This window comes from Ascaphus truei, unplaced genomic scaffold (genome assembly GCF_040206685.1).
Source record: "Ascaphus truei isolate aAscTru1 unplaced genomic scaffold, aAscTru1.hap1 HAP1_SCAFFOLD_3307, whole genome shotgun sequence".
Lineage (NCBI taxonomy): Eukaryota > Metazoa > Chordata > Amphibia > Anura > Ascaphidae > Ascaphus > Ascaphus truei.
Genome location: NW_027456298.1, coordinates 1 through 17,729, shown reverse-complemented (window position 1 = coordinate 17,729; position 17,729 = coordinate 1). Strand labels below are relative to the sequence as shown.

Here is a 17,729-nt window from a genome sequence, read left to right as displayed (position 1 = left end):
GAAACCTCCCTATTAGGACACACACGAGAGGCTCTGTAACGTGATGCAGCCACCTCCGGGCCCCGCACTATACAGAAACGCGTTATATCCACCAGGAAACACAACACAGGAAAGTGTCTCATGTGCAGCAACTGCCCCTTCTATATAGAGGCTACATTACTGCCAGGGAGGGTACAGGTGCAGAGCCCCCCCCTCCCCCGGGCACGGACACCCCCCCCAACTCTCTCTCCTCCCCCCCAACTCTCTCTCCTCCCCCCACCCCCCCGGGCACAGAGCCTCTCCCCAACTCTCTCTCCTCCCCCCGAACTCTCTCTCCTCCCCCCCCCCCCCGGGCACAGACATCCCCCCCAACTCTCTCCCCCACCCCCCGGGCACAGACATCCCCCCCCCCAACTCTCTCTCCTTCTCTCCCCCCCCCCCGGGCACGGACACCCCCCCCCCCGGGCACGGACACCCCCCCCCCCCCGGGCACGGACACCCCCCCCCCCCCGGGCACGGACACCCCCCCCCCCCGGGCACGGACACCCCCCCCCCGGGCACGGACACCCCCCCGGGCACAGAGCCTCCCCCAACTCTCTCTCTCCTCCCCCCCCCGGGCACGGACATCCCCCCTGCTTTGTTCACACCGCTGAATACAGACTGTCCAACCGCGAGCCCAGCTGTGATTGGCGCCTTCATCCTCCCGCCCCTCTGTCCCAGCGATGTGATTGGCTAGATGTGCCTGTCCCCGGGGCAGCTGCAGGTAGCACCCCGGCATACCGCGCTGCTCCTACCCGCGGTATATGCGGGCTCCGGTCCCGCGACAGGAACTCATCCGCCGCTACGGAGAGGCACAGTCCTTGTGCAAAACCCACAGCAAAGGCCAGCAACTTCCCCAGGATCTCCTATCCCGGGACAAACTACCAAGGATCAGGATCTCCTATCCCGGGACAAACTACCAAGGATCTCCTATCCCGGGACAAACTACCAAGGATCTCCTATCCCGGGACAAACTACCAAGGATCTCCTATCCCGGGACCAACTACCAAGGATCCCCTATCCCGGGACCAACTACCAAGGATCTCCTATCCCGGGACCAACTACCAAGGATCTCCTATCCCGGGACAAACTACCTAGGATCTCCTATCCCGGGACAAACTACCTAGGATCTCCTATCCCGGGAGAAACTGCCTCTTACCCCGGGATCTGCGTTGGTTTGGGCTGAGCCCTGCAGGTTGGGAGGAGGGGTGAGGCTCTCCCCCCTGCAGAGATGAGTCTCTCATTGTTCAGCTCCTAGCAGGGCACAGACACGACATGGGCTGCTCTCCTGTGTGTGCAAACTGAGCCCTGCACACTGCTGTGTGTGCAAACTGAGCCCTGCACCCTGTGCACCCAGCACCCTGCTGTGTGTGCAAACAGCCCAGCACCCTGTGCACCCAGCACCCTGCTGTGTGTGCAAACAGCCCAGCACCCTGTGCACTCAGCACCCTGTGCACCCTGCTGCAAGAGAAGAGATGGATATCACAATCTCCGAGCTCCTGGATCTGTTCCTGGACAGCCCTCTGGTGACATGGGTGAGTTTGCACGCAGCCTGCGTGGGGTGAAGCTCGTGTAATTATCAGGATCTGGGTGTTACTTTCTGTGCTCACTGGATCCGTTTCTTTGCCCACACCAGAACCTTATTGTGTCCAAGCAAATCAGCGAGTGAATGCAAAACCCCATGAGATCTCCTACAAAATCCCATGAGATCCCCTGCAGCACCCACACAAACCCCCATGAGATCCCCTGCAGCACCCACACAACCCCCCATGAGACCCCCTGCAGCACCCACACAAACCCCCATGAGACCCCCTGCAGCACCCACACAAACCCCCATGAGACCCCCTGCAGCACCCACACAACCCCCCATGAGACCCCCTGCAGCACCCACACAACCCCCCATGAGACCCCTTGCAGCACCCACACAACCCCCCATGAGACCCCCTGCAGCACCCACACAAACCCCCATGAGACCCCCTCCGTCTGGTCGGTTTTTAGTCTTTAAAAGAAGGATGTTTATCTTAAAACCTGTTTTACAAACTCCTTCCCTGGCCCCGTTCGCCCCATGACTTTGTTCCCGTCCCAGTTTGGAGGGAGCTGTCCAGTCTGTTCACAGTTGAATGATTTACAAAGCAGGACCCTTTCCCAGCACCATGTGGCTGGGTGAGTGCAGCCCCCTGTCTCGGGTTATAATTGGGCTCTAACACCCTGAGTCTGTACCCCACAGTCCTGTTATAAATAGGAAATATGTCACCTGATTGGAAGCAAAACATTTCTTCTGTGTCTCTAACAAATCCCGAATATTGTGGATGCAATTGGATTACGTGTACATGAGTTAACACTTTCAGGACTGCACAGAGTATACCAACCCCCAAACTTCTATTTTGGAAGTGTCCATTTACCCAGCTATATAACCTTCAGCTGTTTTTTTTTTTTAATCTGAGCCAGCCATGAAAATGTGGTGAACAACCTAAAATTACAGGAAACCTTTGCAAAAAGCGATAAAATACAGAAACACAAAATAAACTGGAACAATATAAAATATTTATCAATTTAAGGATAAACCGTCATATATGGGCTTGAAAAATACAGCTATATCAAGGAAAAGTGACCCCTCCCCCCATGTCAATAAAGACCCCTCCCCCCATGTCAATAAAGATCCCTCCACCCCAGTGATAACGACCCTTTACCTCTGTCACTGATGCATGTAGGGTCAAGCTCAGCCAGCCAAGAGGGGAAACATTTTCTTGGGATTATATTTCTTTAGTTTGCCCAATACCGGGTAATGAAGTTCTTGAGGCGGTCGGGGGGGGGGGGACGCCGACGACGTGTGCAGTCACCATGGGTGGTGTAGCTGTCAATGACCACGTCAGCTATCACACCCCAGAATGCCTTGCAGCGGCAGACTCGAGGCATTGTGGGGCACAACTTTGGTGACTGACAGTTACACCACCCATGCTGCCTTCAATCGCGGTGTGGTTTGGCGCTTTGAGAAGTGCACGGTCCCCCGGCGGGCTCGGGAACCAACTAGACTATCAGAATATAATAGATGGACACATTTTGCCACTCGTCACCACTGAATTTCTCCTCATGCCCAACTGCGCACAGGGTTCATTTGGTGAGCGCCATTAAAATTCCTGCGGTTTCAGGGAACACTTTGCCGGCCTTTCTGTTAGTAAAGTGAAATACATGGTCCAGGTTTGTGGTATAACCATTTACTTTGCTCCTTGGGCACATCACTTTATCTCCCTGTGCCTCAGGCATCAAAAAAAAAGATTGTAAGCTCTTCTGGGCAGGGAAAGTGTCTGTAACAGTCCGATGTGCTGCGTACCGCGCGCTGTACTGTAATAGTGACGCGCTGTGTCCCATTGGGAGAAAAGCGCTATGTGAAATGTTGTGGTCATGATGATGATGATGATGATGATGGACAATGTTGCGATGGGAGTTGGAGAACCACTTTTTTTCATCTAGAAGAACCGCCGCTTCTTTAAACTTACAAAGTGTTTTTTTTCACTTCTCTCTTAATGAGAAAAAAAGTTTGTTGTATAAATCTTCCTCACACGAGGCCCAAGTAAGTTTGTCCTGGAGTCTACGAGGCTTCAAAATCTTGAAATCAGCACCACTATTTTTAGGGCATTTCATCCCCTCTTCTCACGGTTGGGCTGGCACAAGGAAGGGGCAGTGTGTAAAGGGGTCACATGGCCTGTTAGCTTGAATTGAAATCTGAAACATCTCATTACACTCGGCACAAATAGTGTCTCATCTTTCAGAGTGGGAGATTCATCTGACGCCTCCATACCCAAAACACAAACTCGGGTCCGACAGACCTATATTCCTTTATCTCTGCCTTAATGAAAGGAGATAAGACAAATCTTTATGAACAATATCCCAGAATTAACCGTATTTATCTATATCTTTTGTTAAGGGCTAGTTAGGAACTTAGATCGAAGTAGATACATAAAACAACACTGATTGAGGTTGAGTTACAGAGCAGTTTTTAGATAATGGAAATAACAAGAAGCTGCAGAAAAGTGTTTTTTTTTCTTCCACACCGATCACTAATGCGGTATCCCGTGTGTTGTGTACGATGACATCTAATGAAGTCATGGTGGTTTGTTTTATGGATAACAGATGCATTTCCTAAATCCGAACTACACTGTATCATCGTCTATTTCAGACGTCTGTGTCTGACCTCCTCTACTTGACAGGTGAAAGATTTCCTCAGGCAGGTGTGTCAAGGTTACCTGACCTTTTATTATGTCTAATAGCTGTTTTGCTTGACCAGCAAAATGTTGGGTGGTGCAAATACACATTTTAAAGCTGTGTACAAGCTTCACCGTTGTTTATAGTTAATTTTTGAGTCATGTTTATCCTCGCCGCCTCTTCTGTTTACCATAACCACCTGTATTTTAGCATCACTGGTTGCTGTGTTTTTGTATAAACGTGTAATCCATGGAGCATGAAAAGTAGAAAGGGGGAAGCAGGTGTCTAAGGGGCTGTGGGTCTTGTGTTTTTTTTAAAATCTATAGATGTAGAAATATGCCGTGCCTTTATATAAATAAATGTTCTTAAAGCAAAATAAGAGTGATCTGGGGGGTGGGGGTAATGCCAGGATGCTGAGAATTGAACTTTTTGGGGGGCTGTTCATTAATACATAGAATTTTGTGAACAAATACTATTAAGTGATAATATACAGACGAGACATTAAATGTATTGGGAAAGCGACACGGAGGTTTAGCAGCAGCCATGCCCATACAATATTGCCGGCACGAGCAGACCCTGCCACAAGGCTTTTAATCTTATTTTAGTGCCTGAGGCCCAGGCAGATCAATGAGAAAGGGTTTTCCTACTTCACAGCCCATGTGATTGATTACCACCACAAAGCTAACCCCCCTCCCCCACCTTGCATTGTGATAGTAAAGCACCCAGGTGTGTAACACCATCTGCATGTTATTCAATGTTTAACAGCGTTTCAAATCTAGGCGTTAACCCCTGATTCTGCGGGGCAGGGGCGCGCTGCACACTATTCTAAAAGAAAGCGCCTACATTTCTTTCGTTTGTTTTACAATAATTATTTTGAGTCTGGACGTCTCCTGTATTGGGGGCTGCCTCTGTATAAAGCTGTTTCAATCTCTGTTTTTCTTCATAGGTGAAAACCTGTGGCCCATGTGAGAATGAAAATGAAACTAAATTGGCAATGTACATGGATCTGGCTGATGGAGTCTTTCTGAACAAAATTATGCTTCAGATGTAAGTACTTCCTCCTGCAGAGGGGGGGGGGGGGTGAGGTTCATGTCCTGTAAGGTGACTGCTCCTCCTGCAGGTACCTGAGGAGGGGGGGGGGGGGGGGGGGAAGGTTCATGTCCTGTAAGGGGAGCGTTGCTGTCGCATGTTTGTTTCTGTGATACTAACCCCAGGTCACATAACTTTCCTCCTGTCGTCATGCTGTTCGTCCTGAAATACACAAGTCTTTTTACTTTCCAAGCTGTATATTGTCACGTTATAGGAAGAGTGGCAGCTGTTGCTGTCACCAAAATGTAACCGTCCTAACATTCTGAATTCCATCAAGAAGTATTAGAAATAATGCCAAAGTAGGTCTTGCTGGTGTAACTGGACAAACAATATTGTAACTGGTCCATCAGTCTCCTAATTGGGTAATTAGTCCTGAACATGCTCCATATTTTTAAAGGCCAGAATACCACTGCTCTCTGTGGGGTCCTTTTCCTCCTTAAATCTGGTGAATTTTGACTCTTTTTGCAGCCTTGATACTTGTAATAAAGTCCTAACTTGTTCACATTTTTACTTGTTACTGTTTTGAGCCTAAAGTGAGCAGCACACGATCCAAAACGTTAATGAATGTTTGCAAAGTATAGGCCGGTTTGCAAGTGTTCAATACGTATTTGTATCTGTTCTAAGACTGTAAACCTGAAGCGCGACCACATCCTTTCCGTTCCGAAGAAACCTCTTGTGAGTTTGCACACTAGGTGTCCAGAATGGCTTTCTCACTAGTGTGAAGATAAGCAATGAACTCGCTAACAAGCCGACCCATGTGACCGGTCTCTGCACTGACTTCCGTACGCGCCACTAATTTATATGAGCAGTAAACATTCTTTAATCATGGCTAACGAGTTAATCTTTGTACCTCCCCACACATCTTCAGAATAATCACACAGGAAATCAAGGTGAATTTATTCTATACTGTGAAGGTGGGAAAAACATTACTACGTGTGAGAGGGGATGGTGGCCATTTTTTTTTTATCCCTCTAAATTTGTTAAATATACATGCAGGGGTTGTATCTCTGGCGTGCTGACGGATAAAAATCTGCAATTTGAGTCCCTGTACAGAACATAACTTGGTGGTGTTGACAATAAATGTGTTTTAAGAGGCTTGCATATTGAATATCGTCTAACCATCTTTATGCACAAATAGAGTAAATTAGTGAGTTCTGAGGGTTTTGGACACATTTATATATCTGTAGAAATCTAGTGACTTAAGTGAGTGAGATTCCCCTGGAAAAAAATAGGGAGACAGCCTCCAAAAAGTGAGACTCGCATGTGTGATGTGTGTCCCTGTGCAATGCACCATGTTGCATGTCTCTCTGTGTGATGTGTGTCCCTGTGCAATGCACCATGTTGCGTGTCTCTCTGTGTGATTGGAGATGTGGGACTATTTTCTCACTCATACATGCATTTCGGGTTATGTGATTCTGTTGGTCGGTGATACTAAAAGTAAGTAGGATTACAGAAATACTGCAACGTTTAGAAAATGTAACGCCCATTCATTTATAAATGCAATTCCAAATGCATTACAAATCATGAATTCACGCGATATATTAATGTGAAAGTTGCCGTTTGTGGTACTGCAGAGACGATCTGGTAACACATTGTGTGACTGAAGTTCTGTTGTGTCCCTCGCACTCCTGCTCCCTGGCATGCTGAAGCACCAGGTACTATTGGTGCCGGCCGTGGAACAAGCGTCACATTCTCGGGAGTTACATTGTGGAGGCTTTGTGTGACTCAAACATTAGGAATATTGCTTCTGTTTAAATTTCAACGCCACAAAAAAATACCCACGTGAAGAACTCATTGGGTTGGGTAGCTGTTTCCTTTAAAGGGAAAAAAGTGTGTGTGTGTGTGTGTGTGTGTGTGTGTATAAATAGCAGTTTTGCACACTGTGGCTCTCAGTAGGCACATGGACGTAGATCTTTTTGGTTTCCACTACATGTGTTCTTGAATTACTTACATGGGCATAACATTCAATAGAAAACTTTCTGCATGGATTGGCAGCAGCATTGGGGTACTGAATGGGGTCTCATTCTTATTATCATTCCTCCGCTTCATTGCGAGACGGCAGAATGATCTGGGACAGCGGAGGTATTCCGTATACAGTGTGTCTAGGTCTCTTGTAGTCTCAGCTGTGTCTCACTGTCCAGACTCCTTGTCGCGGGGTGTGACCTTCACAATTCACTCTTGAGGGTCATTTACAAAGACCAAAAAAGGAGCTGAAGAGGTTTCTGGCATCAGAGGGGTTAATCCACCCACGAAGACTAGCAATGGGGGTGGGGGACTTGACCTGTGAGGTTGTAATAAACAGCTGCTGGATAAGGGGGATCCCGTGTTCTGTGTGCTGCACGTGTTTCTCTTACATGCTGGAAATGAAGCCGTTGACAAAGCTGTTCAAATACACAAGTGACTTTGCCGGGCAGCGAAACAGCTGAAGAACACACACATGCGTGTTCTGGACACGTTAGAATCTGTGTATTACCCCAGAATTCGACATATCGGCGTGTTTGTGGAATTAGTGGCCGTGTGGGGTTAAAGGCCTTGGGATTTCAGAAATATAAATATGTGTAGGAGTGGGGAGGCCAATTTATTGAGTGAAAGGTTCCTTCTGTTGGCAAAAATGTAAGGACAGTTCTTTTAATAATTTAATCTAGTTAATTTAGAGCTTTTTGAAGCCCCAACTATTTGCATTAATAGTTCATACACATGATCGTGATGTGGGTGAATAGGATGAGAACTGAGCAGTAAAGGCAATTTCTAAAGAACAATGCTATTTGGGGGGGGAGGGGGCGGTGTTCCTACCCTTTTTGAAACTCCATATTCCTGCATACCCCTCCCAAACATCACTGAACCTTCTAAGAACAAGAGTCCCCTCAACTCCTGGTACGTGGGATATAACAACATGGCAGAATCAGATGAAGCTTTTATTCCAGTCTGATGATGTCACCGCCATCACTTGGGAGGGAGAGCCAATAAGCAGGAAGGATGAGACGCTGGGCATTCTGGGAGAGCAAATAGCAACCACACAGGCCCCCTCTCCCTTTCCAACCCCCCCCCCCCTATAGTCAAACATTAACACTAAAAGTCTGGAGATTCTTTTATGGATATTATTTCCGGTTGTAATTGTTCGATCTTTCACATGGTGTGTTAAATAAATGATAAAATGTAACACACACACACAGAGACACACACACACACACACACACACACACACACACACACACACACACACACACACACACACACACACACACACACACACACACACACACACACACACACACACACACACACACAGAGACACACACAGACACACACACACACACACACACAGACACACACACACAGACACACACACACACACACACACACACACAGACACACACACACAGAGACACACACACACACACACACACACACACACACACACAGACACAGACACAGACACAGAGACACACACAGACACACAGAGACACACACACACACACACACAGACACAGACACACACAGAGACACACACACACACACACACACACACAGAGACACACACACACACACACAGAGACACACACACACACAGAGACACACACACACACACACACACACACACACACACACACACACACACACACACACACACACACACACACACACACACACAGAGACACACACAGAGACACACACACAGACACACACACACACACACACAGAGACACACACACACACACACACACACAGACACACACACAGACACACACACACACACACAGACACACACACACAGAGACACACACACACACACACAGACACAGAGACACACACAGACACACAGAGACACACACACACACACACACAGACACAGACACACACACACAGAGACACACACACACACACAGAGAGACACACACAGACACAGAGATACACACACAGACACACAGACACACACCTTCCTGCATGAAGTTTTTTTTGTATTTCCTGTACTTTTGGTGTGAGTCTGTTGCACTGATTTGTTAGATATGGGGCGGCCTACTCCAGTCCTCAAGGGCCACCAACAGGTCAGGTTTTCAGGATATCGCTACTTTAGCACAAGATGGAGCCGCTGATTGAGCCATCTCTGCTGAAGCAGAGACCAAGCCACCTGTGCTGAAGCAGGGATATCCTGAAAACCTGACCTGTTGATGGCCCTTAAGGACTGGAGCTGGCCACCCCTGGGTTATATTGTTAATTTCATGGTTTGTATTGTACATTACGAGTTTTCCTAACGTCCTTCTCATGTTCCCACGTTGCGCAGGGATCCCATGTCATCTCATCAACGTATCAACAAGCATGTTAATAACGACGCGACCCTGCGCACTCAGAACCTCACTATACTGGTTCGACACATCAAAACCTACTACCAGGTATGCGACTTCCTTCCTGTGCATCGTGTAAATATGCACAGGAAATACTAAGTGCCCCGTTCTGCGGCTTTAACCCATGAGCTTCCAGAGCGGCCAGCCCATGCACGGCAACTAAAGAGTTAATGCAGCGGGTTCCCCCGATGTTCTGTTTTCCAGCGACCTCCCTTAATCCGCCCGGTATTATCGTACACTTGTGTTGCAGTTACTTATTTTCTTTTGTGTTTCCTATTTCCACAATGCACTTGGTTTTGCTCAAATGTTTTCAGTATTTTATAAACAGCAGCTGATCACTGCGGCTTGGGATTCGCTGCTGCGTGCTTCCCACCTTCCGGCATCGCCAGCGTGTCAGGGAAACGGGAGATGATAAACTCCATTATATTCGCAATCACACATCCATAATCATCGTATACACTGCAGGCACCTCTGCCAGTAAGGAGTAACCAACTTCAGTTCTCAAGGGTCACCAACCGGTTGGGGTTTCAGGATATCTCCGCTTCAGCACAGGTGGCTCAATCTCGGTCTTTGTGAGCCACTGATTGAGCCAACTGCGCTGAAGCAGGGACTGATTGAGCCACCTGTGCTGAAGCAGGGATATGCCTAATACCTGACCTGTTGGTGGCATTTGAGGACTGGAGTTGGCCGCAGGACTTCACTGTTAGTAGCGGAGCCCGGCGCGCGGTTCAGTTTGCGCTTGTGTGATGAATCTCGCTCTGGAGGCCGATACTGTACATTGTGTGACTATTGCATTGTAAACTTTAAATGTCATGTTTATTTTGCTTCCAGCTTGGCAAACCCAACACAATGCAGCACACTTATTAACCGGTGTTGACACTTTTGAATGTATTGTCCGTGGAGAATAATTACAGAGTGTTCTTAAAAATGTGTTTCAGGCCTTTTGGCGCCCAGGGGGTTAACACTTTCACTGCCAGAGGGCTCTGAAGTTAATGCAAAGCGTTGCAGTCTCCCCTGGAAAGGGTTAAGGCCGCGCCCATAGTGGAACGCGCTAGCTTCCGCGCTCTCCGTGTGACCCGGCGTCGCGCTTGAAATACAAACTTGTCTGTATTGCGAAGCGCCGCTCTCCCTGTAGCGCACGTGCCAGCGCATGCGTATATGCATTGGCGTCAGTGTTTGTTTCGGCGTGAGCTGCCTAGCTCGCGCCCGTATCCTGCACAATGGACGCGGCCTAAGTGTGGCGCACGCACAGGCCTTTAAGAAAGATGAGTATTGTGTACAAGTGTGTGTTTCTAATTCAGGGGATAATTCAATTCAAGTATTGGAATTTAGCATAAGTTTTTATTTTTTTTATTTATTGCATATTATCAACTGTAGGAAGAAATATCTCGTTACTCCTTCCTGTTGTCATGAATTTACTATAGCTTGCTATTGAATCTGCTGGATTAAAACAAGATATGAACAATGTGAAATAAATGCTCTTTTTGCCCCTCATGGTAGAATCGGACACATTTGCTGTGGTAGGTATTTAAGATGGCCGCCCTGTAGGGTTTTTGCAGTTCCCAATCAAGTTGTTGGTGTAAATGAAGGCTGGGGTTGCCCTTGTAATACCACCAATGTATTAAGGCTTTTCGGCCTACATCTTTATGAAGGCGATATTGCAAAGATTTTATTGATAACCCCAAAAATGATTTGACCTGCAAAACCAGATGACGTGATTGTGGGGTGAACGGGTGGGGGGAACGGGGGGCGGGGGGGGACGGTCATTTACACAAGCGGTTATAGGAACTTCTCCCAGGCGTCTGACTCATACACAGACCTATGTGCATTATCTTTAGATACAGTCACAGGCTTGCTTCATTGTGTGTATGGGGCATTATATATATACAGTGGTTGACAAATCACCAAAAAATCTACTCGCCACCTAGTACCAAACGTGTGCTGCTTGGGCCACTATTTACTCGCCCGGGGGTTAAATCCACTCGCCCGTGGGCGAGCAAATGTATAGGTTTGTCGAACACTGTCTATATCTATCTCGTATTGACCAGAATATAGTCCGGCCTCGCACATAACATGACACTAATGTTTTGAAGGTGTTCTACATGAAAAATAAAAGGTGTTAGGCTGCGCATATAATACGAGGACTGGTTTCGGAAGGACTTTTTTAGGAAAAAACAGCAAAATACTCAGGCCAATACGATATATATGCAAATAACCAATAGTACAGTATAGGGGAAAATATAAACAATTTATTAGACAATGCCCCAAACTTGATAAACAATTTGAGATAGATAATAAAACATATAGATGCAATAAAAAAACAAGAATGATTAAAAAACCAAAGGACCCATCACAAGGTGATACTCAGGAGCGGATAAACCTGTATACCACACACACTGATATGCCCGGGGAGAGGCTCATTGAGGGGAGAGAGGACAGGTGATGGTGTGATGTGTAATCACCAAATATAGTCCAGAGGAAAAAACAGAGATATTTAGGCACTTCCAGTATGTTAAATGTACATAATAATACTTGGTTTGATCTCGCCACTTGCAGTCCATGAGTGTAGTAACAGGGAGTCCGTCAGCTGAGCCTCCTAAATGTAGAAAGCCACGATATTGCTGATCCGGAAGTTTACTGCAGACCTGTTCCCTCGCAAACAAACGGTCCCCCGATGTGGAGGGGGGGGGGGGGGGGAGATAGAGGCCGCACAGCCAAACCCCGGTCCGTCAACGCGCTCTCGCTGCGTGAGGACTTTACACTCCCTTATTAAAGAGACCGCTGGTCGCACGATACTCGGCCCAAATGAAAACTTGATGCCTTTGTCAGCTCCGTTTGCAGCACGCAGCACTCCGTATCTCCACAAATCTCCCGTCCCGGGTGTCTGTAAGCAGGGAATCCTCTACAGCTGATGGGTACTTTTCAAGAACAACAAACTCCAGACTTCTGTATACCGCAAACCTACAGACGGAGCCAGCTATTTGAGGGACAACAGCTTCCACCCGACACACACACACTAAGCATGCAACCATCTACAGTCAAGCCATACGATACACCTGGATATGCTCCGACACAGCAGACAGAGGCCAGCGGATTACAGCCTTGAGATTAGCTTTCATAAACCGTGGATATAACCACAGAATTGTAGACCAGCAAATTCACAAAGCCACCAGAATACCAAGAAGTGATCTCCTAGGCAGAGACAAGCGACAGGGAACCTTTGGTGGTCACATATAACCCACACCTAGAAGCCCTACGCAAGATCGCCAGGAAACTACAACCCATCCTCCAGGAGGATACAAGACTGCAACAGGTCTTCCCTGAAACACCCTTATTATCATACAGACAACCTCGTAATCTCAAGAAAATTATGGCGAGGAGTAAAGTATGCAGCAGTACAACTGAATGCGGGACAAGACCATGCCAGGACACCAGATGCAAAACCTGCGCAATGCTCTACACAGCGGACACAATACAAATTCCGCACAGGAATCGGGAATACAAAATCAGAGGAAGGTTCACCTGTTCCTCCAGCAATGTCGTGTACTCACACCTTTAAGGCCACAATCCCAGTCAGCACTGTAGCACGCGCGCCCGGCAGGAGGGGGGGGGGGGGGGAGGGCGGCGCATGCACAGCTCTTCACCGCGATCTGCGGTCTGTGGAGAGAGGCAGAGATTGAGACGGCAGGGGGGTTGCAGGCGCGTGGCCATGACCTCACACGGCTGGTTCGCCCTCATTGGCTGAGCCGCCGCGGGGTGTGGCAGCGCCTCCGTCGCAAATTGCAAATACAATTTTTTTTGTATTTGCAGAAACTTGCAGTACAGCGCGGCTGCACCTTCCGCGCGAAGGTACTTACTGGGCCCGGTCTGATTGGGGGCGGTGCTTGTATGTGCTGTGGAAGGCGCCGCAGCCGTAGTCATAAATCACATACTGCACAGGGGGGAGGGATAGGCTTCAGTCAGATACATTCCAGGACGCGCTGTTTTTAAGTATAAACCTCTCTTGCTGTATCCAGTGTAACACCGCCGGAAGAAGAGATCAGCGTAACACCGCCGGAAGAAGAGATCAGTGTAACCCCGCCGGAAGAAGAGATCAGCGTAACACCGCCGGAAGAAGAGATCAGCGTAACACCGCCGGAAGAAGAGATCAGCGTAACACCGCCGGAAGAAGAGATCAGCGTAACACCGCCGGAAGAAGAGATCAGCGTAACACCGCCGGAAGAAGAGATCAGCGTAACACCGCCGGAAGAAGAGATCAGCGTAACACCGCCGGAAGAAGAGATCAGCGTAACACCGCCGGAAGAAGAGATCAGCGTAACACCGCCGGAAGAAGAGATCAGCGTAACACCGCCGGAAGAAGAGATCAGCGTAACACCGCCGGAAGAAGAGATCAGCGTAACACCGCCGGAAGAAGAGATCAGCGTAACACCGCCGGAAGAAGAGATCAGCGTAACACCGCCGGAAGAAGAGATCAGCGTAACACCGCCGGAAGAAGAGATCAGCGTAACACCGCCGGAAGAAGAGATCAGCGTAACACCGCCGGAAGAAGAGATCAGCGTAACACCGCCGGAAGAAGAGATCAGCGTAACACCGCCGGAAGAAGAGATCAGCGTAACACCGCCGGAAGAAGAGATCAGCGTAACACCGCCGGAAGAAGAGATCAGCGTAACACCGCCGGAAGAAGAGATCAGCGTAACACCGCCGGAAGAAGAGATCAGCGTAACACCGCCGGAAGAAGAGATCAGCGTAACACCGCCGGAAGAAGAGATCAGCGTAACACCGCCGGAAGAAGAGATCAGCGTAACACCGCCGGAAGAAGAGATCAGCGTAACACCGCCGGAAGAAGAGATCAGCGTAACACCGCCGGAAGAAGAGATCAGCGTAACACCGCCGGAAGAAGAGATCAGCGTAACACCGCCGGAAGAAGAGATCAGCGTAACACCGCCGGAAGAAGAGATCAGCGTAACACCGCCGGAAGAAGAGATCAGCGTAACACCGCCGGAAGAAGAGATCAGCGTAACACCGCCGGAAGAAGAGATCAGCGTAACACCGCCGGAAGAAGAGATCAGCGTAACACCGCCGGAAGAAGAGATCAGCGTAACACCGCCGGAAGAAGAGATCAGCGTAACACCGCCGGAAGAAGAGATCAGCGTAACAGCGCCGGAAGAAGAGATCAGCGTAACACCGCCGGAAGAAGAGATCAGCGTAACCCCGCCGGAAGAAGAGATCAGCGTAACAGCGCCGGAAGAAGAGATCAGCGTAACACCGCCGGAAGAAGAGATCAGCGTAACCCCGCCGGAAGAAGAGATCAGCGTAACACCGCCGGAAGAAGAGATCAGTGTATCTCAATCAAAAGCTCGCACAAATAAAAGCATTTTGTTAGCCACAGAACGGTATCGTCTATTTGTTTTTGAACACGGTACAGATTCCGCTACATCTTTATATATAATTTCACTGCATCGTATTCATGGGTCATGAAGATATTATGGGACATATTAATTTTGTGCCGTTATTGGTTTATCGCACCCCATCTGGAGTTAACGCCGTGTAAATCGGTGGAAGTAAGCGCAGGGTCGGTGTACAGACAAATAACGGCACTTTATGAATCTGTCCCTATGTCTCTGTTTTACCTCTGACCTGGGGTGACCAACTCCAATCCTCATGGGCCACCAACAGGTCAGGTTTTCAGGATATCCCTGCTTCAGCACAGGTGACTCAATCAGTGGCTCAGTTGAAGACTACACCACCTGTGCCGAAGCAGGGATATCCTGAAACCCTGACCTGTTGGTGGCCCTTGAAGACAGAAATTGGCCGCCCTGCCTTAGACTAACAATTTATGTTTCAATTGGTAATTGTTTTAATTTGTATTTTTTAGCTGGGAGCGCGGTGAGAAGTGGCACTGCGCTCCATTTACCAAGATATGCTAGATTTTGAAAGGCCGGACCTCACAAGGGAAGAGGCTTTAACTTGGTGAATTTAGCACAAAATACGGGCTCTCCGGATCAGAGGTTTTTTTTTCCCAATTCCAAATGAGATATTTGGTGACCAGCGTTTATCAGATACGCGAGTATTTTGGGTCAAGTCTTCGAGAGACTATGCCGAAACGGGAAATATGTGAAGGGATTTGTGTCGGAATTATACCCAGAACCGGTCCCGCTGCACGATCCAAATGCCCACAATTATATGACAAAATGGGAGACAGACTTGCAAGTAAAAATGTCAAGGGGTGCGTGGGGAAGATATATGGGAGGCAGCCGCCAAAACCCCAATCTGTACCACAACGAGGAACATATTTACAAAATATTATTCCGATGGTACTTAACCCCACACAGACTGAATCAGATGTTCCCTGACGTTTCAAACCAGTGGGGGAGGCGACCGGCATCTGGTGGTTCTGTCCCAGAAAATATGGTGATTGGGATGATGAAGGAAGTAACAGACGTGACTGTCCCATTTGACCCAGTGATGATCGTTCTTTCAAAGCAATAGAAAATATCGGCCTCTCCTTGCGCCGGCCGATCTCCAATATGTTGACTGCAGCTCATTGCACAATAGCAGCGGACTGAAAAAATCATAGCGCTTCCTCACCGTCTGTTCTCGCTTTCAGAGGGAATGAGGTGATGCTAATAGAGAGAACGACGGCCTTCCTATAGCATAGAGTCCGAAACTTTCACCAGATTTGGGAGCCATGAACCAATAGATGGCAGGGCCGGGTGACGGATGACGGAGTCGGGTCTTTGGTTCAAAAGGGTAAAACTAAGATGGAGTTATCCTCTGCGAAGCCTCCAGTTCTCCCGGAGTCAAAAACTGTAAATGTGGACTAAGAAATAATGTCTTCTCAGCCTGCTTACTAGCCTTTTCTGGACACCGTTATTACATAGTCGATTAGGTTGAAAAAAGACACATGTCCATCAAGTTCAACCTATGCTAAATTTAGACGACCGATACTTATCCTATATTTGGGCCTGGGGGTAATTACATTTTCAAGGTCAGTAACTATAGCAATGTGTATATAGATGGTAGATCTTTCCATGTCTCCCCCGCCCATTTTCTTCTATTTCTAATATGTATCTTATACTATATTAGTGAAAGCACTGTATGTTTGCCTGCCTGGATGTCCGGTGTCCCTAGCGGCAATCTCATTGGTCCCTTGGGCCGCCCGCCCCCGCACACCTCTCATTGGCCTCACACACTCACACCACCCCCTTGCCCGCCCCCGCACACCTCTCATTGGCCTCACACACTCACACCACCCCCTTGGCCCGCCCCCACACCTCTCATTGGCCTGAGGCGGAGCGACGGGCCAAAGGACACACACACACACACACACACACACACACAGTCACACACACTGTCACACACACTGTCACACACACTGTCACACACACTGTCACACACACTGTCACACACACACACACACAGTCACACACAGTCACACTGTCACACACACACTGACACACACACTGACACACACACACACACACACACACACACACACACACACACACACACATCACTATACACACACACACACACACACACACACATCACTATACACGCACACACATCACTAAACACACACAACCCCCCCACACACACGGTGTTACATACATTAGCGGGGCTCACAGTGTTAGCAGCACATCTCCCGCTCTCTTCCCCACCGGTCCGGAGGCTCCGCCTCTTCCTCCGCCTCTCCCTGTTTCCCGCGCTTTCACCCCCCCCCCCCCCCTCCACATGGGAGCTGCCGGACGGGTGAGTGAGCGGCCGGACGGGTGAGTGAGCGGTCTTCACGTCCCCTCACCCCCCTTCACCTCCACCCCCCCCCCCCCCCCGGCGCCGCTACACTCAGCGGGGGAGCGGAGTGATCACCTCCCCTCACTCACTTCCCCTCCACCCCCCCCCCCCCCGGCGCCGCTACAATCAGCGGGGGAGCGGAGTGATCACCTCCCCTCACTCACTTCCCCTCCACCCCCCCCCCCCCCCGGCGCCGTTACAGTCAGCGGGGGAGCGGCCACAACACGCTGCCTCCCGCATCAGATCCACGTGGGAGCTGCCGGACGGGGTGAGTGAGCGGCC

The 17,729-nt window shown here is 49.0% G+C and overlaps 1 protein-coding gene across 1 annotated transcript; it reads left to right on the top strand.

Moving 5' to 3' along the window:
* Positions 1-626: 626 nt before the first annotated feature.
* Positions 627-16,612, top strand: LOC142483513 (protein Daple-like). The gene is made up of 4 exons (XM_075583513.1): positions 627-1,553; positions 5,168-5,268; positions 9,593-9,701; positions 16,261-16,612. Exons 1-4 carry the CDS (start codon positions 1,494-1,496, stop codon positions 16,267-16,269), a joined length of 279 nt encoding a protein of 92 aa, XP_075439628.1. The 5' UTR covers positions 627-1,493; the 3' UTR covers positions 16,270-16,612.
* Positions 16,613-17,729: the final 1,117 nt, after the last annotated feature.

What these genes read in the sequence shown, in the direction of transcription:
- LOC142483513 (XM_075583513.1), top strand. Translation starts at nt 1,494, where the DNA reads ATGGATATCACAATCTCCGAGCTCCTGGATCTGTTCCTGGACAGCCCT. An exon ending in ACAGCCCTCTGGTGACATGG is followed by an intron (nt 1,554 to 5,167) that starts GTGAGTTTGCAC and finishes TTTTCTTCATAG; the next exon opens with GTGAAAACCTGTGGCCCATG. An exon ending in AACAAAATTATGCTTCAGAT is followed by an intron (nt 5,269 to 9,592) that starts GTAAGTACTTCC and finishes CACGTTGCGCAG; the next exon opens with GGATCCCATGTCATCTCATC.